This window comes from Manis javanica, chromosome 8 (genome assembly GCF_040802235.1).
Source record: "Manis javanica isolate MJ-LG chromosome 8, MJ_LKY, whole genome shotgun sequence".
NCBI lineage: Eukaryota > Metazoa > Chordata > Mammalia > Pholidota > Manidae > Manis > Manis javanica.
Genome location: NC_133163.1, coordinates 13,730,517 through 13,749,399, shown reverse-complemented (window position 1 = coordinate 13,749,399; position 18,883 = coordinate 13,730,517). Strand labels below are relative to the sequence as shown.

Sequence of the window (18,883 nt, the reverse complement as noted above, 5' to 3'; positions counted from 1 at the left end):
GTCATGTGACCTTGCCTTACTCTTACCCTGCCTCCTTTGTCCTCTATCAAATGAGCATCCTAATAGTACTTCACTCACAGAATTGGGAGGATTAAATGAAAGAGAAATATGTGCTGAGGGTTCAGAAAGCATTGGTAGTTACTTGTGGACTGATGGTTTAGACAGTCTAGGTAATAGCACATACACTGTGTAGATCACAGTCTTACTGAAAGTTGAACAGCGTCTTAAAGTTTTCAAACCACCATTTACACACAAGCCCCTGTTGCATCCCAACTGCCTGCCTCCCTTCCAGGGAAGACGGGAATGCTCAGAAGTCTGTTTCACTGACTTGTAAATGGAAGCAAGGGACGGGTGGGTCTAGGGTCAGGTAGCAGGGCGGGGCTGAGCACGAGAATAGAAAGTGGATCTTACCATTGCCAGCTCAGTCATGTTTCCCACACCCTGCTGCACCTCTGGTGGAAATTGTGGTTAGTGTGTTTATAAATATTAATGCCTCAGTTGTGTTAAGGAAAACAGTAACATACTAAACAGCGTATCAGTCAGAATACAAGCTCTACTGGGGCAGGAACTGTAGTTATTTTTCTCGCCATCTCCAGCCTCTGGGTAGTACACATTCGGTACATGCGTAAGTAGATAACATTCCAAATAATTTCTGAACTGTTTCTGCAGCTTCCATAATTACCAAACGAAGCAGGAAGTGCAGATCAGCCCTTGCAGTGCTTAAGGTAGTGTGTCTATGTACAGATACTCTCGTTATTTTTAGAGCATCACAGCTCCCTGCAGCCCAAGTGTTAAACCTCGTTCAAGTGATAGAGTCCAAATATACAATAGTTTGACCTTCTATGTGTTTTTTAGGTATATGAAACAATTATGATTCTAAGACAAAAATCTCATTTCATATGACTTATCTGACATTTCTAACATGGATCTTATAAAAATGTTCTGGTTTTGCTTTAGTTATAAATCAAGGAATTTCGGAAGAGAAATACTTCCGTCCACTTACCCCATTGAAATAAAATATTTTTAGCATTTTAAAAATATTTTCTAAAGAAGAAAAAAGTGTATATGTGGGTATGAAATTGATCACTAATATTTTCAGTGTTTCCATGTTAATTAGGGGTTCAAAGCGTAGAAAACCATGTTCTCAGTTGCTACTGCATTTGTGTTCACAGCTTCTCAGAGAGCATGCCTCAGCCGTACCCAAAGCAGAGTCCTGGCCGATGGTAGGTCAGTTTTCGAGCATTGGCTCCATGGGGGCTGATGAATCAAAATGGCTGTGTTCTGAGTTTAAAGAGAGCTTGGTGACGCTGGGGAACGAGAGCCGGACTCCGGGGAGAAGTGCCATTCCTCTTCATTTGGTGAGTGGTCTTCCTGTTCGAGTTAATTAGTTTTGTTCTTTAGTCCAGGAGAAGAATGAGAATCAGTCCTCCTTGTCGTAGATGTTTTATTCAGTGATTCTTGGATGCATCATTCGCAGCCAAGTGGCCCTAATGTCAGCAGGTGGGAGTCAGTTTATTCAGAGCTCCATTTCGGCCCCAGACTAGGGGCGTTAAGTTGTCAAGCCAAGGAAAAATTATTTGATAAAGCATTGCCAGCAGATTTATGAGCATTATTAATTATTTAGAAACCTTCGAATTAATAATTAATTTTGTATTTAGTTCAGTGTTAATTTGGCATTTCAGAGAGAAAATGCTCAAATCTAAGTGTAATTTTTTTCACCAACTATGTATGCTTCCTGTAGTTTCATTACTGGAGGTTCAGTTTTTTTCATAAGAACTTTTTAAAATTTAAAGAACATTTTCTAAGTTTTTAAACCAAGTATTTCTTAATTGAGATTTTCATTTTCTCAAAAATGAATCCTCATTCCTTTTAACAAGTAGTTTGTTACATTCTGACTTTTGTTGTTTGTGTGTTTTTTTCTTTATTTTTAGATCTATCCCTCTGTGGAAAATGTGCGAACCAGCTTAGAAGGCTATCCAGGTAATTGTTGGGGAGGCTGTCTCAGTTGTATTTCTTGTGTATATTTCATAAATGCCCTGGTAAACTTTAAAACAAGTAATACAAATGCCATCATCCTTAAGTTGAAAAGAGGTTAGGAATTTATATGATCTTCTCTTATCTGGATAAGGATCATGAAAATAAGTAAAACTGGTCAGTGTGTTCCAAGGATGATTCCACAAAGTTGGGCAATTTGGGTATGATACTTAATGCTCACAGTAACCCTCAGCATGATTGTTATTCTTCTCATTTTTACCAACAAGACTGTTCTCACCTTTGCCAACAACAGACTGATTGTCCAGACAAGCCGTCCAAACAAAACCATCTTCCCCTACTGCTTCATGCCTTCCCAAAGTAATGTTAACATGCCTGTCTCTCTCTCCACACCTTCCCTGCCGGTCTCCCTAGTACTTTGTGGTTCTTCCAAATTGGAACCCCAGATACAGATACAAATAAGATCTAGAATGTACACTTAATATTGAGATGAAACCTTTGGTATCATCTAGTTGATACATCTGTTCCCTAGGGCTTCATTTGTAAGTGCCAGGGTTATTCTGTAGACATGTTTCAACCCTGTCCTCTATTTCTCTCTTACCAGTGCTGGGTACTAAACTTCTACTTAGAATTCAACAGCCCCCCCAGGTAGCACATTCAGGAGATATTAACCAAAAACTCAAACAGTGTATGCCTTTGAAAAAGAGGAAGTCTGATTGGTATTTGCTTATGTCTGGAAGCCAAATGCTCTGAATTAGACTAATTTAGTGCATTTATTGCTTGTCAAATCAGATGTAACCCTGCCAGAAAAACCTTGGTAGGGCTTGGCATGTATTAGCCCATTTGTTGCTTTTTAATAGCAAAGCTAAAATTATTTCACTGATACTCAGGGATATGGTGATGTTTTGGTTTATTTATTTTGTCTTCTCCTTTCCTCTGATAAGCTAGATCTATTCAAAGCATGCTTTATAATGGGGAGGATCATGGTATTTTCAATAAAGCTATTTTGTAATTGGTCCTGAAACTGTGAGTATGTTCTTAGTTATTTGCAGTAGGAGATATTACATGCCTTATTTGATAAGTCAAAGAATTTAAAAGCCCTTTTTGGGGATAGGTTTCTACGGGAGAAGTTGCAGCATGTATTTGGAAAGTCACTCATGAAGCTACAATGGAACTTTCTTCCTTTCAGAGATGAACAAAAAATTGTCTTCTAATTATGCCCACTCAGAATTTTATCTTCATTCTCTTTGCAGGAATATGGCTTTTAGAATTCCTTTCTAAAAACGTAATTGTTTACTGAACATTTTAATTTATTTTAGTGATCATTCTCTTCCATTTGTAAGCATCTGTTTAGCTGGTACAAAGTCTGTTTGGAAATACCAGAGTGTAAAAGATGAAGAGAGCAGGAGAACGAGTTCTCATCCCATTCTGGCTCCCCAAGTGTCCTGGTCCTGGACAAAAGCAGAGGTGTGCCAGACCTCATCTCTGCAAAATGGGGCTAAGGATGACTTGCCTGCATGCCAATGGCAGGATGGGCCAGGACGCTTTCGGTGATTTTTCTACCACTTCAAATCTGTGCTGTTAATAGATGTTAAATTACCACCCCCAAGTGATTAAATAATATCTTTTTTTCTTTTTGGATTATAAATATTTACTATTTAATATTCATCCCTAAGAAAGAAAAACCCCACTGGGAGAACATACCTAGTGCAAGTAGAGACATTTTCTTTAGTCCAGAAGATAAGATAATGGAAATTCGTTTGTTTTTTTCATTTTACCTCCTCGCTATTTACTGTGAAACATTCTCAAATTACATTCTATAATTTTTGTTTTATTTCATTGTTCTTCTTTTAAAAGCTGGGGGCTCTCTTCCCTATAGCATCCAGACAGCCGAAAAGCAGAATTGGCTTCATTCCTATTTTCAGTAAGTAATTGGTTTAGAATGCTGCTGTTGCATCTTTAGGCATAGGACCGTTATTTATGTCAGTCTGATGTTTTAAAAAAGAACCTTACATAATATAGCTATATATTTTTTTTCATCTACATATGTTTTAGTGATAGAAATAATTTAGAACAAGATTTTGAAAACTTTTTGGAATAGGTTTTTAATACCAAAGTGTAAAATTTATCTCTGAGGTTTCTATTTAAATATTGGCATGCAAAGGAAAAGATAAATAAAAGAAGATGCTGGGTAGCTTAGGATTTACATAAGTGGCATTTTGGTTCATAATTCCAAAATATAAGATACAGTTGACCCTTGAACGATGCAGGGGTGGGGCGCCAACCCCCTGTGCAGTTGAAGTCCATGTATAACTTTTTAACTCCTCGAAAACCTAACTACTAATAGACTACTGCTGACCAGAAGCCTCACCGGTAACATAGTCATTAACACATATTTTGTATATTGTATGTATTGTGCTGTGTTCTTGCAGTAAAGTAAGCTAGAGAAAAGAAAGTGTTTTTTCAAATTGTCACAAATCTCTAAAAATTCTTTCCGATATATGTTTATCGAAAGAAGTCTGTAAGTGGGCCCATGCAGTTCAAACCTGTATGTTGTTCAAGGGTCAGCTGTACATGCTGTCTGCACATTCATATGCCATGTGGCTGCAGGCTTGCTGAGGACAGCATCCATGCCACTCTCTCTCTAGCACGTGCAATCACGTTTTGGTTTGTTATAAGAGTTCAGTGAATGGTTGTTGTCCTGTAGCTATTAGGGCTGCCCATCCTGCATGTTCTGGGCTGATCCCAGTGTCATGCTTGCTTCATCAGGCATTTATTATGCCAGACAGTCAGACGTGAAGGCAGAGCCCATTTCAGCAGCTTTCAGTCTAATTCAGTATGCCATCCTGGAGCCCTTCTTTAATGCTTTCTTGGGAGGTTGTCCCTTACAGAGAACATGTCTTTATATTGAACTCCTTTCAGTATTGTCTTCATTCAAGTGTATTTAATAATCTAACAATGGACCTACCTAACCCTAATCTATTCACAGACACTCTGTTGTTCTCTTGAGGGACCTTTCTCTTGTATTCATAACTCAGGATGTTGCCTCATGATAGAGGTCATTTCTTCCCACAGAAGCTCAGTCCGGCAATGCTGGAAACCCAGAAACCAAACTCAGATATGTGAATGACAGCCTTTGACTAAAGTATTTCTGGATTGTTCCTCTGCTCTTCAGTATTCAGTTTTGATATTCACGCTGTTTGCATTTTTCCCATTTTGTGTTTTGTTTCATTCAGTAAGCTTCCACTGAGCCCATCCTGAGTAGTGCAGTGTGGGAGCATGATTCCTGCTCTTAAAGAGCTTACAGTCCAGCTAGGAGAAAAGACACTCATATAGGCAGTTAAAGCATAACAGAAATAACGTGTATATGTCTTCATGGCAAAAAAGATGGGAAGGCTTTCTACCAGAAGCACCCAGTGCTTTTCATGGGTGTTTTTCTACATACCCACAGATTATTCTGTTTTCTGAACAGAGTTTAATTGGATTCACAGGTTATGTCACAAAACTATGTACTCACTGTTTTACATAATAGGATTTTGCTTTTCATGCAGTTTCCTAATATTAGGATTATGACATATCTGTGTTTTCTAATTCGTGATGTGTCTTTCCTGTTGCTAGCAAATGGTCAGCCGAGACATCTGGCCGCAGCAATGCCATGCCGCATATTAAAACATACATGAGACCCTCTCCAGACTTCAGTCAAATCGCTTGGTTTCTTGTCACAAGGTAAGTATTCCTTACATTCTTGATGGGGAGAATTTTTTAAATGTTTGTAACTCCTCTGAATATTGGTTTCCAAAACATGATTTTGTAAATGGATTGTCATTGGTTTTCAGTGTGCATGTGTGTGTCTTATATTGAGCCTTATTTAAAAAAGAAGCCCATGACTAATCCCTTTGTAGAGCCTATAATTGTTGCCTAATTTTCTAAGTCAGGTGCTTATAAGGTTTACTTAAAGTTTGCATTTACTTCGTTTTTTAATACTTCAATAATAGGGATTAGGCAAATTCACATTTGTGGCAAATACAGAAGAAAAATTATATGATAAAAAAGATATTTGTTCCTAATTATTTTCTCTTAGGTAACAAACTTGAGCAATCTCTTATGTGTTCTTTTTTTAACATTTTTTAACATTTTTATTAAGATACAATGAATATACTATAAGGTCCACCAATTTAAAGTCTACAATTTAATAGTTCAGTATATTCACAGAATTGTGCAGCTATTACCATAACTAATCTTAGATTATTTGTTATGCCCTCTAAGAAACTCCCTACTATTAGCATATTTGTGTCTATTTTTATATAGCAAGGTAGATGGCTTCACCCTGAAATAAGAAAACTGGGCTAGAACTTTAGTTCCTGGTTCTGGTCTGGACAAAGACCATTGGTCATCTCTTCATGACTTAATACCACAATTGATGTCAACAGCAGTAATTAAAATATCACAGAGTAGAATAATTTCTTTAATAATGAATAAACTTTGAAACAAGTTTTAAATCACTAACAAATAAACATTTAAACAAGAGAGTTACTTAGAAGGAAAACCCGGTCACTTCCCTAGTTTATGGAAATTCGTGGCTAAACTTTTCACCTGGCTCAGAATAAAGAACAGTGACCTGAACAGTGTTAGTGGTGCACATCAGATGTACGAGAGGGCTTCTGGAAGGTTTCTCAGGCACCGTAACATAATGGAAAAACATACTTTTGAGTCCTAAAGATGGCAAGATGCTATTCTGTCATTTACTAGCTTGGTGAACTTGAGAAATGTATTTAATCTGAGTGTGTTTCCTGCTCTGTAAAATGGGGAAAGTGATGGCTGCCTTTTGGGGTTGTCAGGAGAGTTAAATGAGATGCTAGCACTTGATGCCTAGGACGTGACAGCTGTGCTTTCACTTGTTGAAGCTTCACCTTCAAGACTGGGAAGGATAGTCAGAATTCATGCACTCTTCTTTGCTATGTGTCTTTGATAAGAGAATTGTTTGTTTCTGAACAGGTAGGTTTCTTGGGTGTGAAGACCTGAACTTTAGATTCCTGGGGTGGAGAGGTCATTGCCTGCGATAGATAGGCAGTGCCAGGGAGGGCAGTCACAGGACACATGTGGCCCCTCTTTGGGCAGGGAGTTCAAGTTCTGGTTGCCTTGGTAAGTGTGAGATTGTTATTAATCCCCTCCTCCCGATTTTATGTTAAATTATAGTACAGAAGCTATATATTCCTGAATTAAAGTGATAAGAAATTAAGTCACGTTCCACAGCCTTCTACAAAGTTAACCAATTACAGCATGAATTTAGGTATATTATGGATTCTGGAATGTTCTCCAAATGGACCTGGATATTCAAAGAGACCACATTTCAGTGTCAGCTCACCTTTTTGTTCTGTAACTGTCTTTTAAATCAAGTTACTAAATTACAGGTAGTGAAAAAGTAAACCAAGTTACTAAGTTGTGCCAAAGCCTGACCAGTATGTAACCTTCACTTCCTCTGTACCCTGATGATGAGTTGGTAGGACTAGGTGAAGTCATAAACGGGCTTCCAATTCTAGAACGCCACCATTGGAAGCGTTTCTGAGTAGCAGGCCATCAGACATCCCAAGGGCTACTGTATCACACAGCTCTGTTGTTGACTTGTCCTGAGTATGACAGGACGTTTTCCTCTGTCAGGTCCAACAAAACTCTCTTACCAATTGGGTCATAGGATTCTACCTGTTACATTACTTTTTTATACTAGTGAGGCTGTTACTGAAACCATACCACTTTGCACTGAATTGAAGGCTAAACTTAGAACTTTGGTTAAAATCCTCTTAACTGTCAACTTAGCTATCTGGTTTTTCTCAAAATGTGGTACCAAGCAATACAGAGAAACACCAATTATTTGGCAAAAGAGGTCTAGTCTAGCATCTATTTTTTTCTGTGGGAAAACTGATGCCCAGAGAAATTAAGCATGTAAGAGCATATTGCTCAGCTTTTGTCCACACACAGGAGTGACCAGAGGTGGTTTTTTTTTTCCCTCCTGCCATTGGGTAGACTTTTCTTCCAAGGTAACAGATGGATTTCTAAGTCTTTTGTGTAAGAGTTCTCACTGTCGGTCTTTGAGGTGCTAGATAGGGAAATCCTGGTGCTGGGGTACCTGTGGATAAGGCAGAGAAGACACTGTTTTAGGGACCCCAGATGCAAATGCAGAGGTTGGGTCAGGAGAAAGTGGGGATCCTCTTGCATTTCTTTGTTAGGGTTTCCAGAGAAACAACCAATAGAGGAGATGACAGAGATAAATTTTTAAGGAATTGACTTTGATTGTGGGAGCTTGACAGTCCAAAATCCACAGGGCCAGTGTGCCTCCTGGAGATGGATGTGGCAGTCTGAGTCTCTTTCTACTTCATTGGAAAAGCTGAATATACTGTCTATTTGGGGAGCTCTGTTTCCCTGAGACTGGAATAAAAAGGTAGATGTACTTCACAAAAGTTGCCATAGTATTTACTGATGCTGTTTTAAGTGTATAAAGGAAGTTTGAGATTAAAGTAACAGCGAGTAATCCTTTTTCAAAGGCCGAGTTTTTTGTTGTTGAGTGAGTGTGTGTGCTCGGCCCAGGGAATGCAGAAAGTGAGGCATGACTCCTGCCATGCAGGGGCCTCAGGAAGAGAGAAGATGCTGCACTTTGTCGTTCACCTGCGCAAGGACTGTAATGGACGCACCATTAGAAGTGTGTTTTCTGGTTGGGTTGAGGTGAAGGTGGGTGAGGGACCAGTTAATGCTGAGGACGCAGTATTTCAGGTAGGCCTAAGAGTATGCCTACGAGTAGACAGGTAGATTGGCAGGGGATTCTGAGCAGAGGAACCAGAGGACGGGCCACCGAGCTGGGGAAGTACAAGGGGTTTTCAGGGCAGATCTGAGCCTGTCCAGCTAGATGACAGCGTGTCACAGATTCAGTACCTTCAGGATGGATTTTCTCAAACTAGGGCACCATGTGTTCCAGAAAGCATCCACTGTCAGTTCATCCACATAGTATTTGTAGGTGTTTTATATTGTGTGAATGTCTGCTTTAATATAGACTGGCTGTTCCTAAGTTAAATAAATTATAATTGAAAGTTAATTTATTTTAAGAGTTTGAAATTTGCCATTATGGATTTGTGGCTTCTGATTTTGTTCTGGGTTATCCAGCCTAAAAACCATACTTGCCAAAGTGTATAAAAAAATAACAGCAGCTAACAGTCATTTGGTGATTTTGATACACCAGACACTGTTCTAAGCACTGTTAATTTTCACAGCAGCTCCAGGAGGACACTGACAAACAGTGGTTAAGTAGGCCTCCCACCGTCACACGATAGCCATGGAAGCAGGATTTGAACCCAAGGAATTTGGCTCCACAGCTGGCACCCTTCACCTCTATCTTCTAATGCCTCTTAGTTCAGACAATTCTCATGTGCCTGTTTTCTGTGAAGACCAGTTAAGTCAAAAGGAACTGCATCATGCTTTACTTTGATTGTTACATAAAAGAGAAAAACCCTCTACAGATGGGGAAACAAAGTACAGAGCTGTTAAACAAGTGCCCAGGAGCCCCAGAGCATCTTCAGGCACTGTGCTGCGGGTATTGAGTGCGCTGCTCAGAGAGGGGGCTGCTCATTAAATAGGGGGGTCCGGGAAGACCCCTCTGAGGTGGTGACATTTCAAAAGGGAGGGATGGATAGCTGGTGGGGAGGCATACTGGGTGGAGAGCCAGAGGCAGGAGTATGCTAGCTGTGTTTGGGAAATGGCTGAGAGGTTATCACTGGAGTGAGTGGGGTAGGGAGGCGCAGGAGGTCAGGGCAGCAGCTGGCAGCCAGACTTTGCCTCTTACCTGTGTCAGTGGCTGAATTACCATTGCCTTGATGTCTCCTGAATTTCCTGAAGCTTTATGAGTCATGGGTCTATGGGAGGTGGTTCTACATCAATGTGTTTCTATAATTTGAATTGATAGTAATAATTTAAGTGCTTTTAAAATTCCTTGTTCCGTGAAACTTTCTAGAGTAAGACATGGTTGCCCCGTGCATTATAGGGTATTTAATAACCTTGCTTTCACATACTAAATATGCCATGTCATGGAGAAAGCCGAAAAAATGCCCCACATATTTCTAAATATCCCCAAGATTGTGTTGGTGGTAATATTATCTTTGAGAATAAATTGATGAACTTTGCAGACAACTGATTCATGAGGGCTTTATTGTTTTGTTTAATACATTTTCCTGCTTTAGAGAGGGGAGGCATGGTTGTAGGAAGAAGCATGGATTCCAGTCTAAATGAAATGCTAATGCCTAGCAAATCTAACAATCCATCAACAAAGTGGCAGACAGATAGTATCTTAAGAATTGGATTTTAGTAATAGATAAAAACATCAAAAGCTACATAAATCTAACTTCTTTTCCAACACTTTTCTACTTTGATTTATGTTACCAGTCCACATTTTCATGCTTAGTATGAATAACTAACTCCTTTTTATTAAGTGCAACAAAATTAAAACAAATTCCCCAGAAGATACTATAAAATAAGCAAGATGGATGATAAGCAATATGAATTTTGACTCTAACATGATTGCGAGACTTTATTTTTAATAATCCAAATCTGCACATCTAAGTGTTGCCCTTCAGGGTGGTCACCTTCTGCAACTAGGTACTTTTACCAAGAATATTGCCATTGGTCAACTCTTCTACCACTCTTGAGAGTTTCCATAAAAGTTAGTTTACATAGCACATGAGCAAATAAGTATTGTTTTTAATAGACACTCTTCTGTTTTTGGCCTTGTATTAGTTTTCTGTTGCTGTGTAATAAGTTGCCACACCCTAAGTTGGGTAAAACAGTGCAGATTTATTATCCTACAGTTTCTGTGGGTCAGGGTTCTTGCCACGGGTTAGCCAGGTCCTCTGTACAGGATCAAGGTGTCAGCCCAGCTTCAATCTCCTTAAGGCTAGGCTCATTCATCCATCTTCTAAACTCGCTTGTTGGTTGGCAGAATTCAGTTGCTTGTGGCTGTAGGACTGAGGTTCCTGCTTTCTTGGTGGCTGTCAGCAAGGGGCCATACTCAGCTCCAAGGTGTTTCCTCTGGTGCCCTGCTAAGTAAGAAAATTCACAACGTAGCTGTTTGCTTCTTTGTAGCCAACAGGAGAATCCCTTTCCTCAGGAAGGACTCAGTCCCTCTTTTAAGGCCCCACCTGTTAAGGCCAGACCTCTCCATGGTCCTGCCAAACTTTTTGATTATATTAGTCAAATGATAACCTGACTGTGGGAATGAAATCCCATCATATTTACAATTTTTGCTCACACACAAAGGGATGGGTTTGTACCAGATGTGGATGCCAGGGGCAGAGGTGGGAATCCTGGCCACCATCGTCCAGTTCTGCCTCCTATAGGAATTGGGGGAATTTATTGCCATTTGATTCATCCATCTTATTGCCCAATGTTGGCTTGAAATAATTTTAGTGTTCTCAAAATTGAGGTTTATTTTCCACATTTAGGAAAAACCACCCTAGAACATACTCAAAAGACTGAACCTCAGGCTCCAAAGGTTGTTTGAGAAATGATGTCTATAATTACGTGGAGCCAAAGGAGAAGCCTTTCTTGCAGTGAGGGAATGAATCACCTTATAGCACAATTGCTTTGGAGAACCATATTCACTTGTGAAAGGAAAGGAGTGACACACAGCAGGAATTCACCGGAGAATTCCACTTTATTAGGGAAAGGTGCTGGGTTATATAGGAAGGGGCATGAGCTGATTGAGGTGTTACTTCTACGGGGCTGGTGGCTATTGGCTAGGTGCTGGAAGTGGGAGGAGGGAGAGAGGTGATTGGTCTTCAGGTGGCGCCGTCGGTAACCGAGGACCCGGAAGAGAAGCCGGAAGGTCGCCGTCTTACTGTTGGGGGCCCTTCAACTTGGGTATGTAGAGTTGTTAAAAATAGTAAGTCTTATAAAAGATAAGTAGAATCCCAAAAGACCTAATTTCCTAATTAAAAAAAAAACCCATCCTCACCTTACAAGTGTATGACAGTTCTTACAGTGTGTCCATAATATCTTATTACCTTTCATCTCTCTACCCATTGTAAGTAGAGGACTTGTCCCCCTGGGCATGAGGACTTTGTTTTTTTTACTCAGTTTGCATTTCACAAATGTGAGAACTGGTCTGGTTACTGAAGATGAGGGATTGAAATTTTATAAAAATACTAGGTTTAATAGTTTTTATCTTCCACTTGATTTATCCTTTTAAATGCACATAAATCATGAAGTTTTCATTTCTTCCCTCTTGTTAATGTGTTATGATTGGGCTTCTGACTGAGAACATTTTAATCGTTCCTGGGTTATGTTTTAGTATATAGTTGCCATATCACTGAGAGTGGTCAGATCTGCACTGAACCATTTTTAATGACATTTCCATTTGATCAGACTGTCTGCCTTAGAAGTTTGGTCTAAGAGAAAATGGCACTTCTTTTCCTGCTAAAATAGTCATCTTGAGTGTTGGTAATTATTTAATGTCTGTGGTTTTCTTTCAGACCAACAAAGACCAAGCCCATTATGGTGCCCGGTCTGCAGTGGCTCAGAAGTTTTTGATTGAATGCGTGATATTCCTCTTAATCTACCTACTGTTCGTTTTCTGACTGCTTCTCAGATTTTGAGTTTCTCTTTTTGTACCGTCCAGAACAGTGATGTTTATGCTTAAGGTCCATCTGAGAGGTTCCCCTTTGAAACTTTTTCTAGCTCAGCAGACAGAATTCATTGTCTTTTCCTTTGTGTTTGCAGAGTGTTTTCTGCTTGGCCCTTTTTACCTGTTCCTTGTTGGCTCTTCATGGGTCCTTCTGCCTGAATATATATGAGCTGCTCGAGGACGGGTACCAAGTCACACATCTTTACATCCTCAGAGTCTAACACTGTGCATATGGTTAGTGACCAATACATACCTGAATTGGAACCCTTGGCAAACCTGTTTTTCAAACAGGTAATAGATGCCCACAGTAGGAAAAGGCTGTATAGAGAAACTTTGTCTTCCCACTCCTGCTTCCCAGCCATCCCACTTCTCAGCCTCAAACCATTACTACTCATTTCTTGGGTTTGAGAGCTTCACCCTCATCAGATGAACATTTTCGATCCCAGGCACCTCAGATGGTGACATTCTCCAATCAGCCAGCATACCAAGGAGGAAATAACAGTGAGGCATAGAGTCCAGAAAAGATCCATGTCCTAATTTGGGATTTCCACTTGCTTTGCCACTTAAATTTTGGAAAAGTCACTTTTAATCTGGACTTTTATCTCACTTATGGAATGTTCTGAGGATAATGATGGAAAACATCGGTAGAAGTTACCTATTAAACTGTTTGACATTGAATATTAACCGCTAGATTTGAGTGGCTGCTAACAACTATGTGCTACTAAACTCATTATGTCTCTTGGGATTCAAAAAAGTGTCTTAAGAAGCCTTTATCTATTTTGTTTATGTAACATATGAATGTATAATATGTAACCTAAAGACTTGTCCATAGGCATAGCCTTCTCTAAACTCAATATGTGGTTAATTTTAATTAAAAACTGTTCAGAATTATTGTATGTGATCAGGTACATTCAGTCAGAGGTATATGTTTACAGAAACTTAAAATGAGCCCTTTAGCTTGAATTTATTAGAATGTTATGTTGGCTGACAGTTTCCTCTTTCATCTGGTTGCTTTTATGGAAACCTATTTATAGTTTTTGATCCTACCATGAAATCATCCTGTGTTTGGGCAGCCTTTTGTTCTGGAAATTACTGGGACATGATGACAAATACAGTTTTGAAATTTTACTGTGGAAGAAAGTGGTCAAGAAAAGCTTTAAAGCAGAAGCCTTGGCTGAGGAGATGGTGCCCGGGAGTAACTGGCAAACCCAGTGAGAACAGCCATGAAAGCTGTGCATTGTGGGTGGGCAGAAAGCACGCGCTCTTACGGTTGCCTAGCAACTGACAGGCATTGCAGGATAGTCAGGGATGAGCATAAACGTTGGTGCTGCTGCTTTGGGGAAAACGAGACAAGTGCTTGACTATAAAACCATGGCTTTTTTGAGGAAACATAAAAGACATTCTGCCCTCCCCTGCTTTTCAGCATCACTGTACAGTACTTCCTAATGTCTGTTCCTTTGATTCTGAGCCATAGTCTTTTCTCCTCCTTTGTCTGAGTTTTCAGTGAAAATCAAAGTGGGTCACAGAGAAAATATTTGTAAATGTCATTGGGTGTGGACTTGGTTGCCTGGTGCTGCAGCTCTGAGATACTGGGATTCACTGTTGTGCCTCCGGTGTTTTGTTACAGGCAGTGGTTAGCAGGACAGCTGACCCTTGAACCATAGGGGTTTAAACTGTGCTGTCCACTTATATGCAGGTTTTTTTTTTTTTTCCAGTAAGTATATTGGAAAATTTTTTGGAGATTTGTGACAATTTGGAAAAACATTTTCTTTCACCTTATTGTAAAAATATGGTACATAATACATATAACATACAAAATATGTGTTGATCAGCTGTTATCAGTAAGGTTCTCTATCAACAGTAGTAAAGTTTTGGGTGAGTCGAAAGTTCCATGTGTACTTTTTGCTATGCAGGTAGTCAGCACCCCTGTCCCACACGTTGCTCAAAGGTCAACTACACTGAAGTCTGGGCATGACTTCCTTTATACATTATACATGATGCAAGGTCCTATCACTGCCTTCACTTTCTTTCATTCTGGTACAAGTAAACGAAAGAGCATTCCCCTCTCCACTCTCATGGGAGCAAGTCTCTTGGAACATTATTCCTGGTGGAAACAAGCTTAGAGACCCCTAACTTAGGGCCTCTCGAGCTTGTGTACACTGGCACTGGTAGTCACAAAGGGTACCTGTGGCTTGAGATGCAGAGGTTCTGTTTGGGATTCCCTCACCAGGGACTGGCTCCCCAAGAAAACTCATAAGTAACGCAAGTACTTATATGGTTCTTACTACAAGTCATTTAATTTCCCAAACTAGGAGCTAGGTACTAATATTATCCCCATTTTAGACATGGGAAAACCAGAACAGAGTTTAAAGAACGTGCCTCAAGTTACCCATTTATTAGGGTGGTAGAGCTAGAATTCAAACCCAGATGGTCTGATGTGAGTATTTCCTCCCTGTGTGCCAGGCAGTGCCCTAGGCTTTGCTTGTGAATTATAAGACAGCATGGTCCTTGCCCACAAGGAACTTGTCTTTTAGTGGGCGTAGCCCTGTGATCCTTCTGCTTTGGCATCAGCACTGCTGACTGAGGAGAACACAGCTTAGAAACCCACTGCAGTCCTCATTTCCTAAAATAGTGACCTGCCAGGTATCCCTCCTCCCTGGGAACCCTCAGTGCTGCTGAGCCAGGCCCTTCCCGGTTCTGCCCTCGGCCTCATCCACAGTGCCCTGACTTCCTACCTGTTGCTTTGCCATAATACTGCCCACCTGGAGAGGTTTCAGTTTCTGCTGTAACTACCATCTGTGGCCCTCGGTGAGCGAGCTCAGATGACTGAGCTGGCAGGGAGTAGCCAGTACTGCTTTTTCCAGCCTTTGTGTGCCCTGCCTATTAGTTCATTGAACAAGCATTTACTGGGTGTGTGCTCTGCATCAGGCTTTGTTGGGGGGTACAGCGCTTACAGCTTCTGTGCTGTCTTAATATACTACTGTATCCTGGTCACCCGGGTGGCATTTACTGGTAGACATCCAGGCAGCAGACAGATGTCTTGAGCATCCGGTCCTCTGCTTCTGCCCCTCCAGTCTGTTTATACCAAACTCACTCTGGGTAGTGGCTAATGTGTCTTTAGGATGTTTTTTATCTCATCTTTCTTTTAAGTCCCAGATTATCATCCAGTCATTTACTTAACTTTTCTGTTACTTCAGATGCACATTCGGTGCCCATTCTTGATACCATGCTGTGCCTGTGGGCCTGCAGATGTCCCTGAACTTGGGATATTGACAGCTAGATCTGATCAACTGAGAGTTTGATCAGTGCAGTGATGGGTGGGTGGTGTGTGGGTGTTCAGGGGAATTTTTATGCTGTGGCGCTTAAGGCATCCAGAGTGGTACTGATGACGTAGGGAGTTGTCCAGAGCAGAGAGCGCTTGCTTCTGCATAAAATAACTAGGTGAAGCTTCAGAAATTGGTACGTTTTTGTTTGATAGGCCAAGGTGGGTACTTGAAGTAGAAGAAATCATGTACTTGAAGTCCTGAAACATGGTGTACTGGGAGGTGAGGTGAGAGGTTCCTGGGCTGGCACAGCCTTGCACGGGGAAGGGTGGGAGAGAAGCCTGACCAGCAGATGGGGCCGGGCTTGTGGAGCTTGACCAGGCCTAGGACTAGACTTTCCAGGTGGGGGGGGGTCACTGAATGTTTTTGAACAAGGATTGAGATGATCAGTAGTGTTTGTTAATGTTACTGACTAAGCCTATTGTTCGAGGCTTCAAAACCTACGTACTGTTTTCATGGTAATACTGTCGTGGGCCCTCCGAGATGTAATGGAGCAGGTATTATACCAGCTTTATGACTATAGAAGCAGGTATGAAGTTGAGGCTGCTCATCCAGTAAATGGTTGAACTGGAAATTGAACCCAGATCTTCTGTCTCCTCCAAGTCACATACTCTTTCTAGAATTTGTTTATGGGCTGGATTAGAGGAAATAAGCATGGCAGCTCTCAGAAAAACCTGAGAGACTGATGCAAAATTCGAAACACAGGACTGTAAAGGTGGCAGTGGGATAGAAAAGCAGAGGGGCCATTCACATAGAGATGTGATTGCAAAGGAATCTGAAGGCCTCGGGAATGTGGGGCCAGAGGAAGTGCTTGCTGGCAAGGTTGTGAGCATAGCTCTGTAGTGTTACTTGGCTGTAACAGTCTGCTGTCTGCAGTCAGACCCTTGCTTCCAGACAGTTGATTCAGCTCTAGGCTCTTTCCCCAGGTGTAAAACCAGGGATTGGGCTAACACAGTTTTTTCAGTCCACGTTCCTTAGAGCCCTTAAGGTTCTGGAAGTTCTTTTCTAAGCCCACAGCAGCAGTGGGTAGAAGGAGAGAGGTGTTGGTAATACTGCTTCACCTAGAGACCACTTGCCTTTTGTCTGCTTTAAATGTTTCCTTTGGACAAAGGACTCTCAGGGTTTAAAGAAAAAAAGGTTTAAAAAGCCATTATGACAATCACCCAGGGCCCACTCTAACAAACATGTCGTAGTTCTAGAAAAACTAGTAATTCCAAACCTTACCTTGGTGCTGTGTTTTACAATTTACTAAGCACTTTGACCTAGATTATTTCATTCATTCTTCATTATAATCTGGCAACATGAATAGATGAATAGAAAACACCCATATTACAGAGGAAGAAATTGGCACCCAGATGATGTAACCCAGAGTAACCTAGCTGGCCAAGACCAAAACTCAAATCTCAGGAGGCAGCTGCCCCTTTCAGGTGCTTAAATAGCCTTTCCATCATAGGAGAAGGACCAAAATATTGGAACAAGTTAGGGAAAACTGAAATAGAAAGCAGTTTTTGGTTATCACATTGCTTATAATGGATTACATACTGAGATTCTTTGATAGAGTATTCTAAATACCAATTTTGACCTGAAATTTGCAAAGCAGCTTTTGATCCCACTGGACAGTGTTTTTTGTCACTTTGGATTCTGGAGGCTCATATGATGGCTCCTAAAGCCTGTGCAATTCCATTGGTGGGAGTTTAAAGATAGATGGAGTCTTTTAAAGACTAGTTTGAGAGCTAGGCTGGCTCTGCTGTGGAACGGAAGTAGCCGCCTCAGTTCAGTGTGGCTTTGAAAGAGCTTGCTTGGGGTCACAATGTGCCTGTGATCGAGGAGCAAAGCATGGTTGTAAAAAGATTTCTCAGGATCTAGTTGGTGACTTTTCAGCATTATTACTTGCAGAAGCCCATACCAAATATCTGCCCTCCCTGTAGTTCTCTACTTTTATCTGTGGGAAAATGTGACTCATAATTATTTTCATTTTTCTTTTCTTGCTGGCATTTCTCTGTTACTGAGCTGTATCTGTAAAACATAACAGCCCCCCTGCCCTCCAAAAAAACAGCTGACATGTTGCATCCCCTTTGGTTCTTAATCTCACAAGATTATTGAACATCTGCAGAACTGGTTTAATTTTAACCATACAGGTTAAATTTAGCTATTATTTAATTAATAACCATTAAATTCCTGGTGCATCATCACTCCTATCTAAAAAACTGAGGATGTATATCTATATCAAGAGGACCAAAATCCTCTTGACTTCATTTACAAAATTAAAAAGCTCACTATATCTCTACCTCGGGAACTTGCGCCAGGATTATGAAATCAGTATAAGTAATCTGGTGAATAATTTTGAGAACCTTCTACTGTCAGAACTTTCTAAGATTCAGAAGCCTGGATGAATCTGCCTTCTGGAGAATTCCATTCCTTGTGAGTCACGCTAGAAAGGAGAACCAGAGTCACCTCCCATAAATTTAGCTCACTGTTGACAATGGTAATAGCTAACATCTATTAAGCATTGTCTGTGTGCCAAGGACTTTGTACATCTTATCTCATGTAGTCTGCATGTCACGTTCGAGGCAGGTACATTTCCATATTTTACAAATATGGAACCTGAAGATATACAGTGTTAGCACTAACTATGACCAAAATGCAGGTGAGTTCAGATTCTGCTCTGGCCCACTACCCTACTATGCCTTTTGTGCTTAATGGTCAATAAGTGGGCTTTTCTCTAGATTTTGGGATTTTTAAGTTTTTAATTCTCTAATCGTAATGAACAAAATAGTTTTAATAAATTGTATCTTTTAAGCCTTTGTTGTATTAGTCTCTTTTCTTGAATTAATTACATGTTTCTTGCCTACATAACATCTGCAGGATTCAGTTGGCAGACATCTGTGGGCTGGAATAGCCACGGACA

At 40.5% G+C, this 18,883-nt stretch overlaps 1 protein-coding gene across 4 annotated transcripts in view; it reads left to right on the top strand.

Moving 5' to 3' along the window:
• Window positions 1-18,883, top strand: part of TDP1 (tyrosyl-DNA phosphodiesterase 1) — an 88,747-nt gene that overhangs the window by 30,540 nt on the left and 39,324 nt on the right. For all 4 annotated transcript variants that reach the window (XM_073241989.1, XM_073241987.1, XM_073241988.1 and 1 more), the window contains 4 exons: window positions 1,173-1,358; window positions 1,932-1,980; window positions 3,850-3,916; window positions 5,611-5,718. In XM_073241989.1, the coding sequence (XP_073098090.1) occupies window positions 1,173-1,358; window positions 1,932-1,980; window positions 3,850-3,916; window positions 5,611-5,718 (410 nt within the window). The remainder of the gene's footprint in view (window positions 1-1,172; window positions 1,359-1,931; window positions 1,981-3,849; window positions 3,917-5,610; window positions 5,719-18,883) is intronic.